This window comes from Tauraco erythrolophus, chromosome 1 (genome assembly GCF_009769465.1).
Source record: "Tauraco erythrolophus isolate bTauEry1 chromosome 1, bTauEry1.pri, whole genome shotgun sequence".
Classification (NCBI taxonomy): domain Eukaryota; kingdom Metazoa; phylum Chordata; class Aves; order Musophagiformes; family Musophagidae; genus Tauraco; species Tauraco erythrolophus.
Window position 1 is genome coordinate 111,069,726 of NC_141465.1, and position 16,387 is coordinate 111,086,112.

Sequence of the window (16,387 nt, forward strand, 5' to 3'; positions counted from 1 at the left end):
ATTATTTTTAGTCATTAAGGTTGAGTGAATAAAACTGTACAGAGGATAGATGTGGATCAGTAGGTGCATCCTTTACTGTAGAGTTTTTCCATTTTCAGAATTGACAGCAATAATTTTCACTTCAAACAATTAGTCGTGTTGGACCTGATTTTCAGTTCGTATAAATCAGACCTACCTTGATTTAAGAGTAGCTGAAGCAATGGTGGTTTTGGTCTAATCGGTGCTTCTCAAAAGATGAATAGTGCCTTAAATCTAACTGTAAAACCAAATTTCAAGCAGTGACCATTAAGCTGAATTATGAAATGGAAAACAGAGAAGGATGATATTTATGTCACAGTGATTATGGACAAGTTATGCAAGGTGATAGAAAAGTATGCATTAATTCTGTCAGCATTTAGTTGTAGTCATATGCATATCATACACATGTGAGCAGTATAAAAATTATGCAACACATTTGCATAAACTTTAGGCAATGCTATGAAATATTTCTTATTTTAATTTTCTGAAACCTGCCCAATACCGCTTTTTTTGGAATTATATGATCTTAAATTCAGTTCAGAGATTGTACTGAGCTACTCAGAACAGTAACACTGTGAGAAGATTGTGGAGCTTTCTACTAAAGGATCCTTGAATAATTTTAGGAAGGTCATAGTGCTTAGCTACAAAAAGGAAAAAAAAAAAAAAAGGAAGAGAACTGAAATGTTTGTCTGCATTGCAGAGAAGCATAAAATCAGTTAATCATATAAGAGTATAAGGTTTGGAGATAGTTGTGTGAATATATTTGTTTTGGCTGTCCATGACAGCTGTGGAATAATACATGCCAATTTAAAAACCTCTCTGTGGGAGTTGAGTTATTTTATCCTATTTCAAGAAGTAAAGTATGTCTTTTTTTTTGGTTTAAAATAGCTTGAGTCAGTAGTACATATATTTAAACGAGTTTGAAGCTGCTTCAGGCTATGCAAGAATGCATGTGTGTGTGTGTGAAGTGAGTGAGTGAGAGAGACGGGGAGAGAATTTGAGCCTGTTGTGAGAGAAAGATTCGTGCAGGCAATTAAGTATCTGATTAGGATTTTTGTCCATAATTTTAAACATGGTATGATACAGAGAAGTCAATATGTTAATGCTTCTGTATAGACATTTTACGATATCTGAATGATAAGAAGTTATAAATGATAAAATATGGTTATGGATGTGGATACCCTAACGTGTTTTACATCTGGCTTTCAGCTAGGCTTTGGACATGTATATTAGCAGTGCTACAGATGCCCAAGTTAAAAATCAAACTGATTGTGGGTCTGGTCTGGGGAGCAGTAATCCATGTGTCACTGTAGGAGTGGAGATGCTCATGAGTAGCTGAAAAACATCCCTTCCTTCATTCAGTCAGTGCTGCACTGACTTGCTGGAGATCACAGATTAAGCCAGCAGCACCTTCAGTATATGGGCACACAGATTTCTTAGCTCTCAGAACCTTAGCAATTTTTTTGAAGGGAAAAAATTAGGAGTGTGAGTGAATCAGAGGCAAATATATATGTATATATATGGGTATATACTTATTTGTGGAGTGGAAGAGGAGGTGATTATGGTTAATGCATTACATGTGTGGCAAGTTTTCTGAGGGTGCACTCGATCCCAGTGTCCATGTCGCTGGCAAAGATGTTGAACAGCACTGGCCCTAATATCGACCCTTGAGGAACACCGCTCATCACTGGTCTCCACTTGGACATCAAGCCATTGACCGCAACTCTGAGTGTGACCATCCAGCCAGTTCTTTATACATCCAGCCAGTTCCTTATACATCCATCAAAACCATGTCTCTCCAATTTAGAGATAAGGATGTCATGCAGGGCGGTGTCAAATGCTTTGCACAAGCCTAGGCAGATGATGTCAGTCACTCTTCCCTTATCCACCAGTGCTACAACCTCATCATAGAAGGCCACCAAATTAGTCAGGCAGGATTTTCCCGTAGTGAAGCCGTGTTGGCTGTCACCAGTGACCTTCTTTTTTTCCTATGTGCCTTAGCAGAGTTGCCAGGAGGATCTGCTTCATGATCTTGCCGGGCACAGAGGTGAGACTGACTGGCCTGTATTTCCCTGGGTCTTCTTTTTTCCCCTTTTTAAAGTGGGGGCTATGTTTCCCCTTTTCTAGTTGGTGGGAACTTCACCAGACTGCCACTTACTCTCAGATATGATGGATAGTGGCTGAGCAACATCATCTGCCAGTTCCCTCAGGACCTGCAGTTCCCTCAGGACCTGCAGATGCACCTCATCAGGTCACAGAAGGCAAAGGCAGAGACTTGTGCTGTGCCGCTGGAGCTCTTGCCAGTGAAGACGGAGGCAAAGAAGTCATTGAGTATCTCAGCCTTCTCCATATCCCGGATAGCCAGGTCTCCTGTTTCCTTCTGGAGAGGGCCTACATTTTCCCTAGATCTCTTTTTATCACTGACATATCTATAGAAGTTTTTCTTGTTGCCCCTGGTGTCTCTTGCCAGATTTAACTCTATCAGGGCTTTAGTTTTCCTAACCTGATCCCTGGCTGCTCAGACAATTTCTCTGTATTCTTCTCAGGCTACGTGTCCTTGCTTTCACCCTCTGTAGGCTTCCTTTTTGTGCTTGAGTTTGTCTAGGAGCTCTTTGTTCATCCATGCAGACCTTCTGGCATTTCTGTGTGACTTCTTCTTTGTTGGGATGCACTGCTCCTGAACTTGGAGGAGGTGATCCTTGAATATTATCCAGCTTTCTTGGGCCTCTCTTCCCTCTAGGGCTTTATCCCATAGTACTCTACCAAGCGGATCCCTGAAGAGGCCAAAGTCTGCTCTCCTGAAGTCCAGGGTAGTGAGCTTGCTGTGCTCCCACCTCGCCACTCTAAGGCTCTTGAGCTCCACCATTTCATGGTCACTGCAGCCAAGGCTTCCCTTGAACTTCACATTCCCCAACAGCCCCTCCTTGTTGGTGTCGTGGGTTAGGCCGATCCGGCAACTAAACTCCACGCAGTCAGTCTCTCACTCGAGTAAAATGGAGAGGAGAAAAATATAATAAAAGAGCTGAGGGTCGAGACGAGAACAGAGGAGCACCCACCAACCACGGTCCCGGGCAAAAGAGACTCAGTTTCCTTAAAGCAAAACAGTTTATTAACAGCTACCTAAAAAGACAAAAGCAAACAAAAACGGTTACTTGAGAGGATAACAAGAAAACAAGCCCAAATCTTAAAAACAACACCACTCCCCCCCCTTTGCCTTTTCTTCCTGGCTCTACCTCCTCCCCCCAGTGGCGCAGGGGGCAGGGAATGGGGGAGTGCAGGTCAGTTCATTCCATGCTGTTACTGCCGCCTCTCTTAAAGGAGAAGGAGTCCTTACACCATTGCCTCTTGCTCCAGTGGATCTCCTACTCACGAGGAAAATCCACAGACTTCTCCAGCGTGAGTCCTACCCGCAAGATGCAATCCTTACCCCATCGGATTCCTCCAGGTGCGGGCTTCACCACAGTCTCGGATTCCTAGGGAGTTGTTGCCACTCGCTCTGGCGTGGGTCGTCATATCGACCTTAAATGCGTCTCCATACAGACTTTACATGCGTAAATGCGTAAATGCGCCTCAACCTGTGCCCATTATCCACAACAGTCTCAGGCTCAGGCATCTCCTTTAAACAAAACACCTCCCCATTGACGGGGGTTGTCCCACGGAATCTAGATGTGTACCGTACTCAGGCTCTGGCATCTCTTCTCGATGTGGATCCTCCACAGGCTGCGAGTGGGTCTCTGCTTGCTCCCCCGAGGACCGCCTTACTGCGAGGGGGAGCACTCGCCGTCTCAACACTGGTTGCAAGGTGGACTCAGCTGCGGCAAACGTTGTCCCGTTCCATCTTCACTGACCTGGTGTCGGTGTGGCCGTGTGTCTCAGATCTCAGTCTTTTCTGGGTGAACTCGACCCGGTGGGCACCCCGGGAGCGGGGCTCTCCCCGAGTTCCCCAAGCGGCTCCACCACCGCCATCCTCAGCGGGTGGCACCAGCCTGGCCCAGGCCGCCGCCTGGCCGGGCGTGAGGGAGCAGGGCCGTGCCCCCCTCCCTTCTCCTTGCTCCTGGGCAAAGGCCACACCTTTCTTGTTCCTTTGTCCCGACTTAGATAGGGCAATTCGCAGAGGCTCCGATTGGCTTAAGCCCTGAGGGGATTGAGAGTTCGGTCTGATGGGCAGCTTCTGCCACTCGGACCTTCCCCCACATCAAACCATGACAGTTGGTGAGAACAAGGTCCAGCATAGCACCTCTTCTTCTTGGTTCCTCTATCAGTTGGAGAAGGAAGTTATAATCAATGCATTCCAGGTACCTCCTGGATTGCCTATGCCTTGCTGTGTTGTCCCTCCAACAGACAGGGGGATGGTTAAAGTCTCCCATGAGGATCAGGGCTTGTGAACATGAGGCTGCTCCTGTCTGTCTATAGAGGGCCTCATCCACTCAGTCTTCCTGGTCAGGTGGCCTGTTGCAGACCCCCACTATAATATCACCTGTCCCTGCCTTCCCTGTAATCCTGACCCATAAACTCTCAGTCAGCTCCTCATCCATGTCCAGGCAGAGCTCCATGCACTCCAGATGGTCATTGACTTAAGAGGGTGACACCTCCTCATTGTCTCCCCTGCCTGTCCTTCCTAAAGAACCTGTATCCTTTCATTCTTACAATCCAGTCATAGGATTCATCCCTCTGTGTCTCTGTGATGCCAATAAGATCCTAGCCCTGCAGGCACGCACACGTCTCTCTCTACCTCCTCTTCTTTATTCCCCATGCTATGTGCGTTTGCATAGAGGCATTGAAGTTGGGCCCCTCATGAAGCTGACTTCCTGGCTGCAGTGCCTGGAATTCCTTTCTGCTGCTACTCAGGTGCTCTCAGCTTGTCTCGGACAAGCCTGATATTATCCCCCTCCTCCTCTCATATAAAGAGTAAATGTCATATAAAGATTAAAATCTATAAAGTTATTACAAGATATAAACCAATCAGCATCTCATCAGTCTTTGCTGTGACACTAGAGAAGTAGAGATGCTATCACACATCTTCCCATAGGTATTCTCAGGAAGAATGCTTCTGCTATGCACAATTTCTGTAGTTTTCAGTAACTCTCTTGAATAAAATACTTTATTCTTCACTTATCCCTGCTTTATCTTTTACTGAAAACTGATGTTAAACAAACCTCTTTTGTTTGTTTTTCCTCAAAAAGCATAAAATGCTGACCAAGATTTTAACTGATTGATAATACATCAGTTGACTGGGAAAAGTGCATTTTTGGTTGAGGTTGTATTACAATGATTAGTTTTATTGACTGTCAAGGAGAATACCTGATACCCAGTTAGAGCTTAGCCATCACGAAACATTTCTGTGGACACCTGATAGTGAAAACAAACAAACTGCTGCTAATGACAGTCTGAAGTTCATTCGCAGCGAAGCAATACTCTGAGCCAAACCGAAGTAATGCCACAGCTCTATCCAGAGCTCACAAGGCTTGGTTGTCCTGTTCTACCATGAATTACTGCTAGGTGCTGTTTGCTTTAGAAGTCACTCATTTTCCATAGCAGGACAGGACAGTCCCCAGCTTTCATGTCTCTCTTTGTTGTTGTGTGACCTCTTGTACCTTTTCCACTTCATTTTATCTTCAAAATAGATATAGCACTTCTTCTTGCTCGAGAGGGTAAAAATGATAGCAATGTGTGACTCACTGTATTGTTCCAGGGTTGTAAAAAACAGGGACTGCTCTCGCTTCTCCCTTTTGTCCATCTCCATTTGGCAGTCATCGCTCTTCTTTTTGTCCTTCTTCCTCCCACCTCCGCCCCATCACATTTCCACCTGACCTCCACACATATATTGTGACAAGTGACACGTTATCTCCGGGTTTTATTCATGCCTTTGTTTATACAGAAGCATAACTGGTTATCTTAACGCAGGACTGAGCATTAATTGGTATTTGCACAGTTCTGAGCATGTTGATGTTAGCCCTGCTGCAGAGTCGAGAGTTCAAAATGACTGAGAGCTCCTGGGACTTGCCAAAGGTAAAAGCATCAGAAAGAGGACATTTTTTGTTTTTATTAGAACCAGATTTGCTGAAACGTGGCAGAACTGTATCCTGTAAGGAAGTGATCACAGAGGGTGGGTAGTGGGAATTAGGTAGGATGAAACGAACACTCAGGACACCATGTAGACCAAACTTGGATACGTGTTCCTCAAACTGTTCCCTTGGCTAAATGCACGAGATGATTGCCTTCAACTGCTTTTCTCCTGACTGTGCAAGGACACAATACTAAGCTGTCAGGTTAGATTTTAAATAGATTTAAAAATATTGACTGCTATAAAAGCCTATTTAAAAGCACGAAAACTGCAAAGTGTTACGGAGAGTTTGTGTAAGTAAAGGAGAGGGAGGTACATCACCATGTTTTACTGAGTGGGACCAGACCAGTTTGGCGGCTCTGGTCACCTTGAAGTGATGAGGGATGTCTGTTTCTGCAGTGAGATGTCTGTATTCTGTCTTGCATGTGTATCCACTTGGCCAGAAAGTGCAAAACAGTGACAACAGATAAGCTGTTGTCACAGCTCCCTTCAGTTAGAACATGAACTTCCACAGGCATAATTTAGACTTTCTGAAAATTTAAGAAAATTACTATGGCTATGCTACAGCAAAGTCATATTGTAGAGTTTTAAGTATCTACATTTATGAAAAATATTTGAATTTTCACTGATCAGAGCTATTTTCTAAATTAATTCCAGTGGTATCACAGGTATCATGATATCTTTGAAGGTGAAGAAGGTACCTGAGCCTGTGATACCTTGGGGTACTTCTTTCATGGTTTGAAATAGAGATATTGGTAGAAATAGTTTTTCTGTTTGGTATAATGTTTTGACAGTTTGTACATTTCTTTATCTGGTTCAAGATCACAGGCCAAGACCAGGTGAAAATGGTTTGCTGAATTTCTTATCTAATGTAATATAGTGAGTTAAATTTTTAAGTAAACACATTTTAAACACACACAAAAAAGGTGTTTTTTCCTTGAAAGCTATGAGAATGAAACATTTCAACAATACCAATAATTTGCTTTTTTGTATTTGATAATTTACTTTCTCTGTTGAAAAGTTGTCAACTGAATTTTTAAATGGAAAAAAGGTGTGGAAAAATTCCTCAATAATTGCACTCTCTAGCTTACCGCTTCTCCTGATTTTGGCATCATTTGCTCTCATCTTTCTGTGGGATTTGTGGATCAGTTGCAAACCACAGCAACATTTCATTTCCCTAATGTGAATGGTGGTATCTGAGCATACCTGCATCTGTTATGTAGCATAGTCAGCGACAGAGAGGCTCTTCTCCGCACAGAAGGTTTTCACTATTCATTACAGAATAGAAAAAATTTCATGTTCATATTTTGATTAGTTGTACTGGGGCCAAATTTAGGAGACCGGATAGTTAGCTCTTCGGGGCTGCCGCTTCAAGATGCCTGTCACGTTTGCAGTGTCAATCAATCATCTGTCCTATGAGGGCAGAGCCGGAGCTATGAAGGATGGAGGTTAAAATCCACCTGCAAAGACCACAGTGGAACAGCAAACAGTGTCATGCTATAGTAGTAGTAGTAGTGGAGGATTTCCCTGCCCATGACAGGGGGGTTGGAACTAGATGATCTTTGAGGTCCCTTCCAACCCTAACCATTCTATGATTCTATGATTCTATGATTCTATGATTCTATGATTCTATGATTCTATTTCTATTGTGTAGAGGAAACCACAGGAGAAGCAAAGACAATGTAGAATGGTGATAGCGAAACCCCCTGATCTTACAGAATATTGACCAAAGCGCTTGCATCAGAGTAACCTGTCAGACAGAGGAAATAGCTGTAACAGGTCTCATGATGAAAGCAACAAATTAAACAGCAGAAACTTTGGGGGGATAAAGGTAATGTTCTGCCTCTTTAGTTTCCCATTTGTCAAGATGAGTGCCGGTGCTGGAGGAAGATGAATAGGCATGGCCAGCCAAGCCACAGGAATGAGTGGCGTCTTCCAATTTCATGGCAAAATGAGCCACTGGGCTGATTTAATATCAGAACTAATACCGTAGAGGTACACCCTAACACTCACTGCAGGTCACTGCTTCTCATGCATTGGAACCGAATCCTTCTTAATAAAAATTTGGGTATAACCACCAGTGTCATAATTGCATGACATTTTGAAATCATATTAGCAGCTGCTGGAAGTAAAAATTTCCCTGGTCTGTTAATATAATATGTTTTTAAAGTTAAGTATGATAAGTTACAGTTGCTAAAATGCATGTTCCTTTACTGTTAGTCTTGTGTCTTGTTTTCTTCTGATTTCACTTTAAACATGGTTGAAATGGTTTTCATTGTTACAGACTTTCTTATCACCTTGCTGCACTTACTGTAAACCTTTTACTTTAATAGTCATTAAAAAGTTTTCAATGAAAATAGTTTTCAGCCAGTTTTGTATTTGATCAAAGCTTTCAAAACTACAGCAACATGAAATGTCACATTACTTTCTGGACTTTTATCAATAGCACATGGACAGAATTGATGCAGATTTGTAGCAAACAGAAGAAAGCAACTGAATAAATCTTTCTATGTCAGTGGTTTTGAAACCAGCACTGATTTTGGTGTAAAATTTGAAAGAAATATTTAGAATAAAGTTAAATACATTTTAAAAACAAGTCTTACTTTGCCAACTAAAACACTAAACTGGGGAAAATAATTTTCAAATGTTCATTAAATGTCCTTTAAAGCTGTGCACAATGATTAAATATGCTTTTATATCTGCAGGCAATATTTACAGTATTTCATCTTTTTAGAGTAAAACTCAGCATATTAAGCAGAGGGTTTTCAAAAGGCATTTCTATGTCCTCTGAATTCTTCTAGATGCTTGAATCCCTTAGGCTCATTTTAGAAATATCATCATAAAATATTAGAGTTCAATTTTCTTTGCACAGGATTAAAAGGTTCTACATGCTAAATCCTCAGAGAAACCAGGAAAAAGACAATTTATATGATTTAACCAGTTTAAAGCAAAGAAATAAATTAGAATCCCTAAATTAGACTTTCTCCATGTCAGCTACAGAGAAATCCACTTTATTTTATTTACATTCCTTTCTTGACAACCCCTTCAAACTTTACATAGCTCTCAGGAAAACGAGATGAAGTGTCAGAGGTTTAAAATGTTGGTGGAAACACTGTGTCTGCAGTGCTTCTACAGAACTGGGCTTGTTTATGACCGGTTTGTTTTGGTTTTGACAACACTCTGGAGTGCAGGTTAGATAGCAGCAAATGTCTCAATGAGCTATGCTAGAAAAGGGAAGAAGCCTTAGAAATCTTTTCGTTGCATCCAGTTTTATAAATGCTCATTTGTAAAACTGACCAAATCTCTGCTTTTCTGGGGTACATGTACCCATTAATTTCGAGTAAGCTGATAAATATTTGGACTAAATGTCTTTTTTGCAGTAACTGGAACCATATTATTTTTTACATATTTGTACAGCTTCGAAAATATAGAACATTATTATATTTGAAGATACCTGAAGGAGCCATCTGTCACTATGACAGCTGTACTGTAAGCTAACACAGGGAAAATATTTTTAATGGTAAATTGTTTAGGATAGGTGTGTACAAGAGAGAGAGTGCTGCAGGACCCCGCAGAGCAGGCTGAGGACACCCGTCCTCTGTGGCACTTGGCTCCCCTGTGCTCTTGGTGGTCTCCTGGGGTCCTGTGACTCAATTAATATTTTGCGTATGGGATCTTTGTACCCGCGGTGAAGTGAAAGCTGTGCTGCAAGCCATGAAGTGAGGGGTTTAGGGAATGGACACATACTGCGTGCCGTGGAGTATGGCGCAAGGGGTGATTAAGGGTACCAAGGATGCAGAGATGGTGCTGGAGGACTTTGCACGGTGGCAAGAAGCAGATCTGGAGGAGAGTCTACCTCTTTGATAGTGGTCTCCGATCTCCTGAACAGTGCTAAGATTTAGTTTGTAGACAGTGAATTGGAGCAGTTGAAAACAGAGCTAAGAGTGACCCAGCAGTTACACAGTGTGGGTGCTCAAGGGCTCATGAATGCACCCCAGCTTTGGGTCCAGTGAGGGTGCTCTGTCCAGTCCAGTAACAAATACGCCCCTGAAGCTACCCTTTGCATGAGCAACAAGGTTGCCTTGATCAGTGCTAGGTATGTTCTTAACGTCTTACGCTGCTTTAAAATACCATGATGAAAACAGCGTGAGAACGTTGATTTCTTAACAACTTTTTCTTATTCCAAATATTAAAGAGCCTAGAGAAGGGGACCTGGACCCACCTTTCCCCACTTGTGAATGAGCAAGTGGACTTGCTCGACTGCAGAGTAGGGAGCTGCTTACCCTTCTTTCTTTCTTTGACCCCATTAGTCATGAATAGTTTGCAGCACAATAGCTCAGCTTCAATGGAAGAAATTACGAGTTTGCTCTCCCCCCTACTTTCTCACCTGGTGAGGAGGCCAGAGCGTTGTGATGCAGCAGGCAAGAGGCTGAATCCCATCCAACCAAGATTTGTCTTCTGTGCTCCAAGTGATTTCTCTAACAACGCGCAGGCTGTATACTAAACATGGTTTCCAAGAACACCGCTGCAGTGTCTGCATTTTCAAGGAAAATTATGAGCGCTGTTGTCAGCCTTTGAAGTTACAACATAAGCACCTAAATCCAGCAGAGGTTTCGAGCCTATACCAAAGATCAGTGCCAAGTCTCTGAGAGAAATCGGATTTCTGACACAGCGGTCTCAGCAATATTTTCTACAGGATAACTTCAATATTGCCACTATTCTCAGCTGACTAATGCTCTCTAGGGAACTTGTAAGTGTAATCCAGACTGAAGATCTCATTGCTGGGGCCGGACAACTTCAAGTTAAGGCTGACGTTGCTGAGTGTCATAATATTACTTCTCCTTTTGGGCTGTATAATTTTATTTTGAAGTAGTAACTAGGATTTTCTTTCTTTCTGTCAGCATATTTCTGACAGGATCTAATAAACCTGCTAATCAGAGGATTGAGTTTTGCATATGGATTGCTGGTTTCCTTCTTTAGAACTGTCTCTCTGTTGCTTTAATTAAAGCCTAGCAGATTATTAATTTGGTAGAGTGAAGAATCAGCAGGATTTTCAGTCCTTATGCTTTGAAGGACCTTTTCCAGCTCCGAGTGCTTTCCTTCTGTATCAGTTAACTGATAGGAAGTCGTATGGACTTATCCTCTCTTCCTTTGAAGGAAGTGGTGTGTTTCAGAGCGGTGCTGCTGGTTGCTCACTGCAGAACGCACGCCTGAAGAATCCAAAGCCTTTTTTGTTAATGACAAATGTCAAGTAGTCCTGTCAAAATTCCAGGGTTTATTTGATAGCAGTGATATTTTTGATACCATATCTATTTTGAATAAATTCTCTACCTTCTTATTAAACATTCTGAAGAGTTATTTACATGCTGGACAGATACACTAATTAACTTTTTCTTTTTTTTTTGAGGATGTGATTTCCTATGAGTGAACGATTACAGTTTGAGAGATACTCTGAAATACCAGTGGCAGATTTGGGCATATTTGAAATTAGAGCATAAAATAGCTAATAACTAATAGGAGTTGATGGGGAAGAGGAAGGCAAAAGACTTGGATAGAATTTGGAGGGGTTTTTTTCTTTTAAATGGTATATGATATTACAAGATTGGCTGGCGTTGCAGAATCCCTGTACTGTTGCAAATTAAAATGGTTTTGAAGTTGTTCAAGTCAACCATTTCATATTCATCTTCTACGTCAGAAAAGAGCTTTTATGTGACAATATGCTTACTGGGACATTATTAAATCATTTAATCCAGTTGTTTGATGAGTTCCATGCCCTTATCACTTATAACCATGAAATATTATGTAAACGATTTTTTAGTGAGTGTGTTTATTTTGCTTGTTGAGTGTATAATGCTGGTGTTTTGCTTCTACCTTCACTTCCACTTACTCTGAGGAGTTAGTCTGAATAATTTCTATCCACACAGAATGCCTTTCAGGAAAATCTTTCAGGTTCTTTATAAATGCACTGTATTCACTTTCTTCCTCCTGAGAAATCCACAGCTTTTCTTCCTTCCTTTGCTCTGTGCCCCAAACACACTTTTTCACACATGTGGCTCTGTAAGTGAAAGCTGGCTTTAATAGGATCACTCACACCCTTAGAGGTGTCCCTGGTTTTAAATATCTATTGAACAGAGATGTTATTTTCATCTTGCTCTACAGGGTTCAGATTCAGGTAATGATTTCTAATAAATTCTCCAGACATCTTGTTCACCTGTATAGGACCAATGAATTTAATACTATAGACTTGTAGGCTATGTTTATAAGGCAATATAAACGTGATCCAGGGACCGTCCCTCACCCAAGGCCAAGTGGCACCAACTGTCCCCTTGTCCCCACTGCTGATGGCAGACTGTGCCATAGCTGGCTTGCTCCAAGGAGAGCCCTTCAGAGGAGTTCACAACAAAGACAGAGCTGCTGAGTCAGGTGGACAAACTTTGACCTCACTGATGCCCATCTTTTATGTAGTGGTGTAGATGAGCCCTCTGAGCTTCACTTCATTGCAAGCTGACCCTTGAACTGGCTGCACGACTGCTGAGGGTAGGCTTGCCTGATTCACAAGACTGGCTCGTCCTGCTCTGATCGTAAAGCGAAGGGTGATGCCGCACAGGCAGGCTTCTCAGGGACCTTCACTCACACAGGTGAACGTGGGATGGCCCTGCTGAGACACAGGACTGCTGAGGGGATAGAAATGGACCCAGTATCTAAGAAATTCCTGGTTTCTGCATGCTAATTTACATGCTTCAGCAACTAAAACATGGTTATATCAGCAGAGTTTATTTGTCTTTGGCTTCTGTTTGACACTTCGACTTGCAAAATTGCTACAGCTGGAGTTGTAAGCAAATGATTTCTGTATTATTCACAGCAGCAGGTGCTGCAACAGCCTTTTGGCTAGAGTTGTACTCTCTTGGTCTATGGTTTCTATATATTTGATTAGATGGTGCCATGCTGCTCAGATGGGATGCTAGTCCTCCAATAAATGTATTTTGTTACACAATCAGTTATATAGTGCATTATCATTATTATTTCCATAAATCAATTTTAGTTGGCAGCTTTCTGTTACCACTTGGGATTGTTCCAGCAACAATTTGCATCCATTTTGTATGGCATCTTAAAAAGATTTTGGAAGCTAACATAGCCTGGGTTTGGTTTTATAATAGCTGGTGCCCTTCTGGCTGCGCTAGAACACAGAAACCAGCTATCCAAGCAGGATTGATATATTTACTTTGATTCACAGATCATTTATGTATTCTTCAAGAATTGCTTATCCCAAGATTCAGTATAGCAATTTAGGCATCTGCCTCCAGTGTGTTTATGCCAGAGTTGAGAAGCTAAAAATCAGGTGCCTGTCCCCACCGGGGTGATTGAGAACAACACAACTTGCTCCATGGTGGAGGAACAGAATCATAGAATCATAGAATGGTTTGGGTTGGAAGGGACCTTAAAGATCATCTAGTTCCAACCCCCCTGCCATGGGCAGAGACACCTTCCACTAGACCAGGTTGCTCAAAGCGTCATCCAACCTGGCCTTGAACACTTCTAGGGATGGGGCAGCCACAACTTCTCTGGGCAACCTGTTCCAGTGCTTTGCAACCATCAGAGGGAAGAATTGCTTCCTTAGATCTCATCTAAATCTACCCTCTTTCAGTTTAAAGCCATTACCCTTGTGTTATCACTACATGCCCTTGTAAAAAATCCCTCTCTAGCTTTCTCATAGACCTCCTTTAGACACTGGAAGGCTGATAGAAGGTCTCCCTGGAGCCTTCTCTTCTCCAGGTTGAACAACCCCAATTCTCTCAGTCTGTCTTTATAGGAGAGACATTCCTCACGCAGAAAGGCAGCCCAGAAACTCAGCATGCTGATGTGGGACCTGCCTGTTCCTTGCAAATCGACACAGCGTGTGTCTGAATTCCCCATTCCTCTGTGGAAGTGAGATGCTTCTGCTAGAGCCCTCTCCTGATGTCTCAAGCACTGACTCTTCTAAGTGATGAATTTCTAGAGAAATTTTGGCTTGTAGTGTCATAGTTCTTGCTCCTTACTCTTTGGGGAACGGTCCAATGTATAAAGACTTGGGGAATAAGTTGGATTTCCTCTTCAGCTAGGTGGGAATCAGAAGCACATTCTCCCTTTCTAGGCTGTGGAAGACCTATGGGGAGGTGAATCCTCCAGCCTCTTCAAGAGCAAGAGCAGAAGAGGTCTGGCACAAGGGTCTGTGCAGGTACCACAGAGCCTGGCACTGGTGGGCCCTCACTGCGGGAGGGGGCTCAGCTCCAGTCTCTGGGCATTTCACCACCGCTGAGCTAAAAATCTAAAGTTAGCCTGGATGAAATCTCTACAAAAGAATTCAGTCCAGGCAAGCACACAGCAGTGTGCAGAAGCCAGAACCGGCCTCGACTTGGAGCTAAAGCCAAGCTACAAATTGCCATTAACAAAACCTCATTTGGACTCAGTCACTCATTATTTTCCCATCTAGAAGTGACCACTTCGCTTGATCCCTGCTTGCTAAGGACAGAGTAACTTCGGCTGCTCCTCAGACAGACCTTCAAAGGGAGCAGAGGCCTTTTTATTATGAAATTGCCTTGCAGAAGGGAAAACAACTGCAGTCTAGCTGTGATTTTCCTGTTATCGAGAGATGCTTAAACAATTTGAGTCATGCTTAGAGGAGGAATTTCCCAATATCTCAGTAAAATTCTTCACTAAATAAAAGGTAAATAAAACCCATGTTTTTATAGACAGGGTCCTATCGAGGCTGCAGAGGCAATATTGACTGAAGGGATAACGGAGCACTTGGTGCATGTGATGGAAAGGTGCAGATGGTCGTCCATATGGGGACAAGCAGATAACAAGAACAGGGAGTGTGTTGCTGCAAGGTACAGGAGCGGCTGCCTTTTCAGCTGGCTGCAGACTGGGAACTTTGCACCTATGTGTGCACTGGTATCTGGAAGAATCAGTTCAGTCTTCTGTTTAATTAAAACAAAATAATTAGGTGGGGTTTTGCCCATTATGCTGGTTTCATTTACAGACTACATTGCTGGGAGAGTTGATGGATCTATGATATGAAAGAATGGGTGATATGCATTTAATCACTGGCAACCACCTCCTCATTTGGCCACTGAAAGTTATTAAAGAAAAAAAAGTAATGGACCGAGAGGTGCATCCAATGTGATGTTAATGGTACCACTTTCAGTTAGCTTGGCAGACGTGAAGCAGGGAGATGAAAAACATAAAGAAAACAACAGAGCAAGTCAGTTTGGCCATGTCCCTCAGACCCAGGGACCCTCTGCTGGTCACAGATGAACAGAAACCATCACTCTACCTCTCCGAGCTGCTACAGCCACTGTGTCCTCTGTTTCCCACTTGTCGGTCCAGCTGCCCACACACGCCTCACCAGCCACCTGCATGCTGCCTCCCTGAGCCCCGCAGGCATCTGAGACACCTTCAGGCACGTTCCAGTGTGCGGGACCTCGTGTGTCCTTGCAGCATGTGCCCTGCTTGTGCCAGAGACTGCTCCTAAGCTCACTCCCTTCAAGACAGGTGAACCTGGTTTGGGAATGGGCACTAGATTGTCCTTAGCAAGCAAAACTAGATATTCCCCATGATTTTTATTGATGAGCTCTGGATTTTATGCCCTGTGTAAAGTGGTGATGGTGTTTAAGTATGACATATATTGTTATCCTGAAATGTGGAACTTATTTGAAGGAAAAAAATCTATAATTATTAAACAGAAATTAATTTATTTCTTACAGGTGCTGTTTCAGAAGCTGTGTAAGGAAAAAGCAGGTAAGACGCTGCATTACTTCTTCAAAGTTTCCCGGTGGCTTGTGTAGACATGCGTGCATTGATGGAGGACCCAGGGGAATCTCTGCTGTTCTGAGTTTTAGTTATTTAGTGCAGTTGCTACGATCACTTCTGTGCTGTTGTTCCTGATGTAGTGGTGTAGGATTTACGTGGTTCTTAGGAAAAGAGATAATTCAACAACTTTCGACTTACACCTTGCAAGGTGAGTTCTGAAATAACAGGGATAAAACCAAGTATTCGTTATAGGTGTCAGAGTGGGACTAAAGGGCTTGCCATGGCGCTGGCGGGCGCAGGGCGAGTCGAGGCAGGGTGTACCTGCGTGCTTTTGCTGCCTCAGTGCTCGCACAGCAGCCGAGTCTGTCGCAGAGGCTCGTTAAACAGGCACGTTTACCCCAAAAATGTAACACCCTCCCAGGCCCTGTCCCCAGTGGCAGAGTCATGGTGCCTGAATCACTCCTTAGCATGAGCTCGCTAGCCGATTAATGCGATTGTCAATATTAACAGCGTTGG

General features: G+C 43.0%; 1 protein-coding gene across 1 annotated transcript in view; it reads left to right on the top strand.

Moving 5' to 3' along the window:
• Positions 1–16,387, top strand: part of STARD13 (StAR related lipid transfer domain containing 13) — a 268,378-nt gene that overhangs the window by 78,151 nt on the left and 173,840 nt on the right. The window contains exon 4 of the mRNA XM_086612902.1: positions 15,826–15,859. Within this exon, the coding sequence (XP_086469028.1) occupies positions 15,826–15,859 (34 nt within the window). The remainder of the gene's footprint in view (positions 1–15,825; positions 15,860–16,387) is intronic.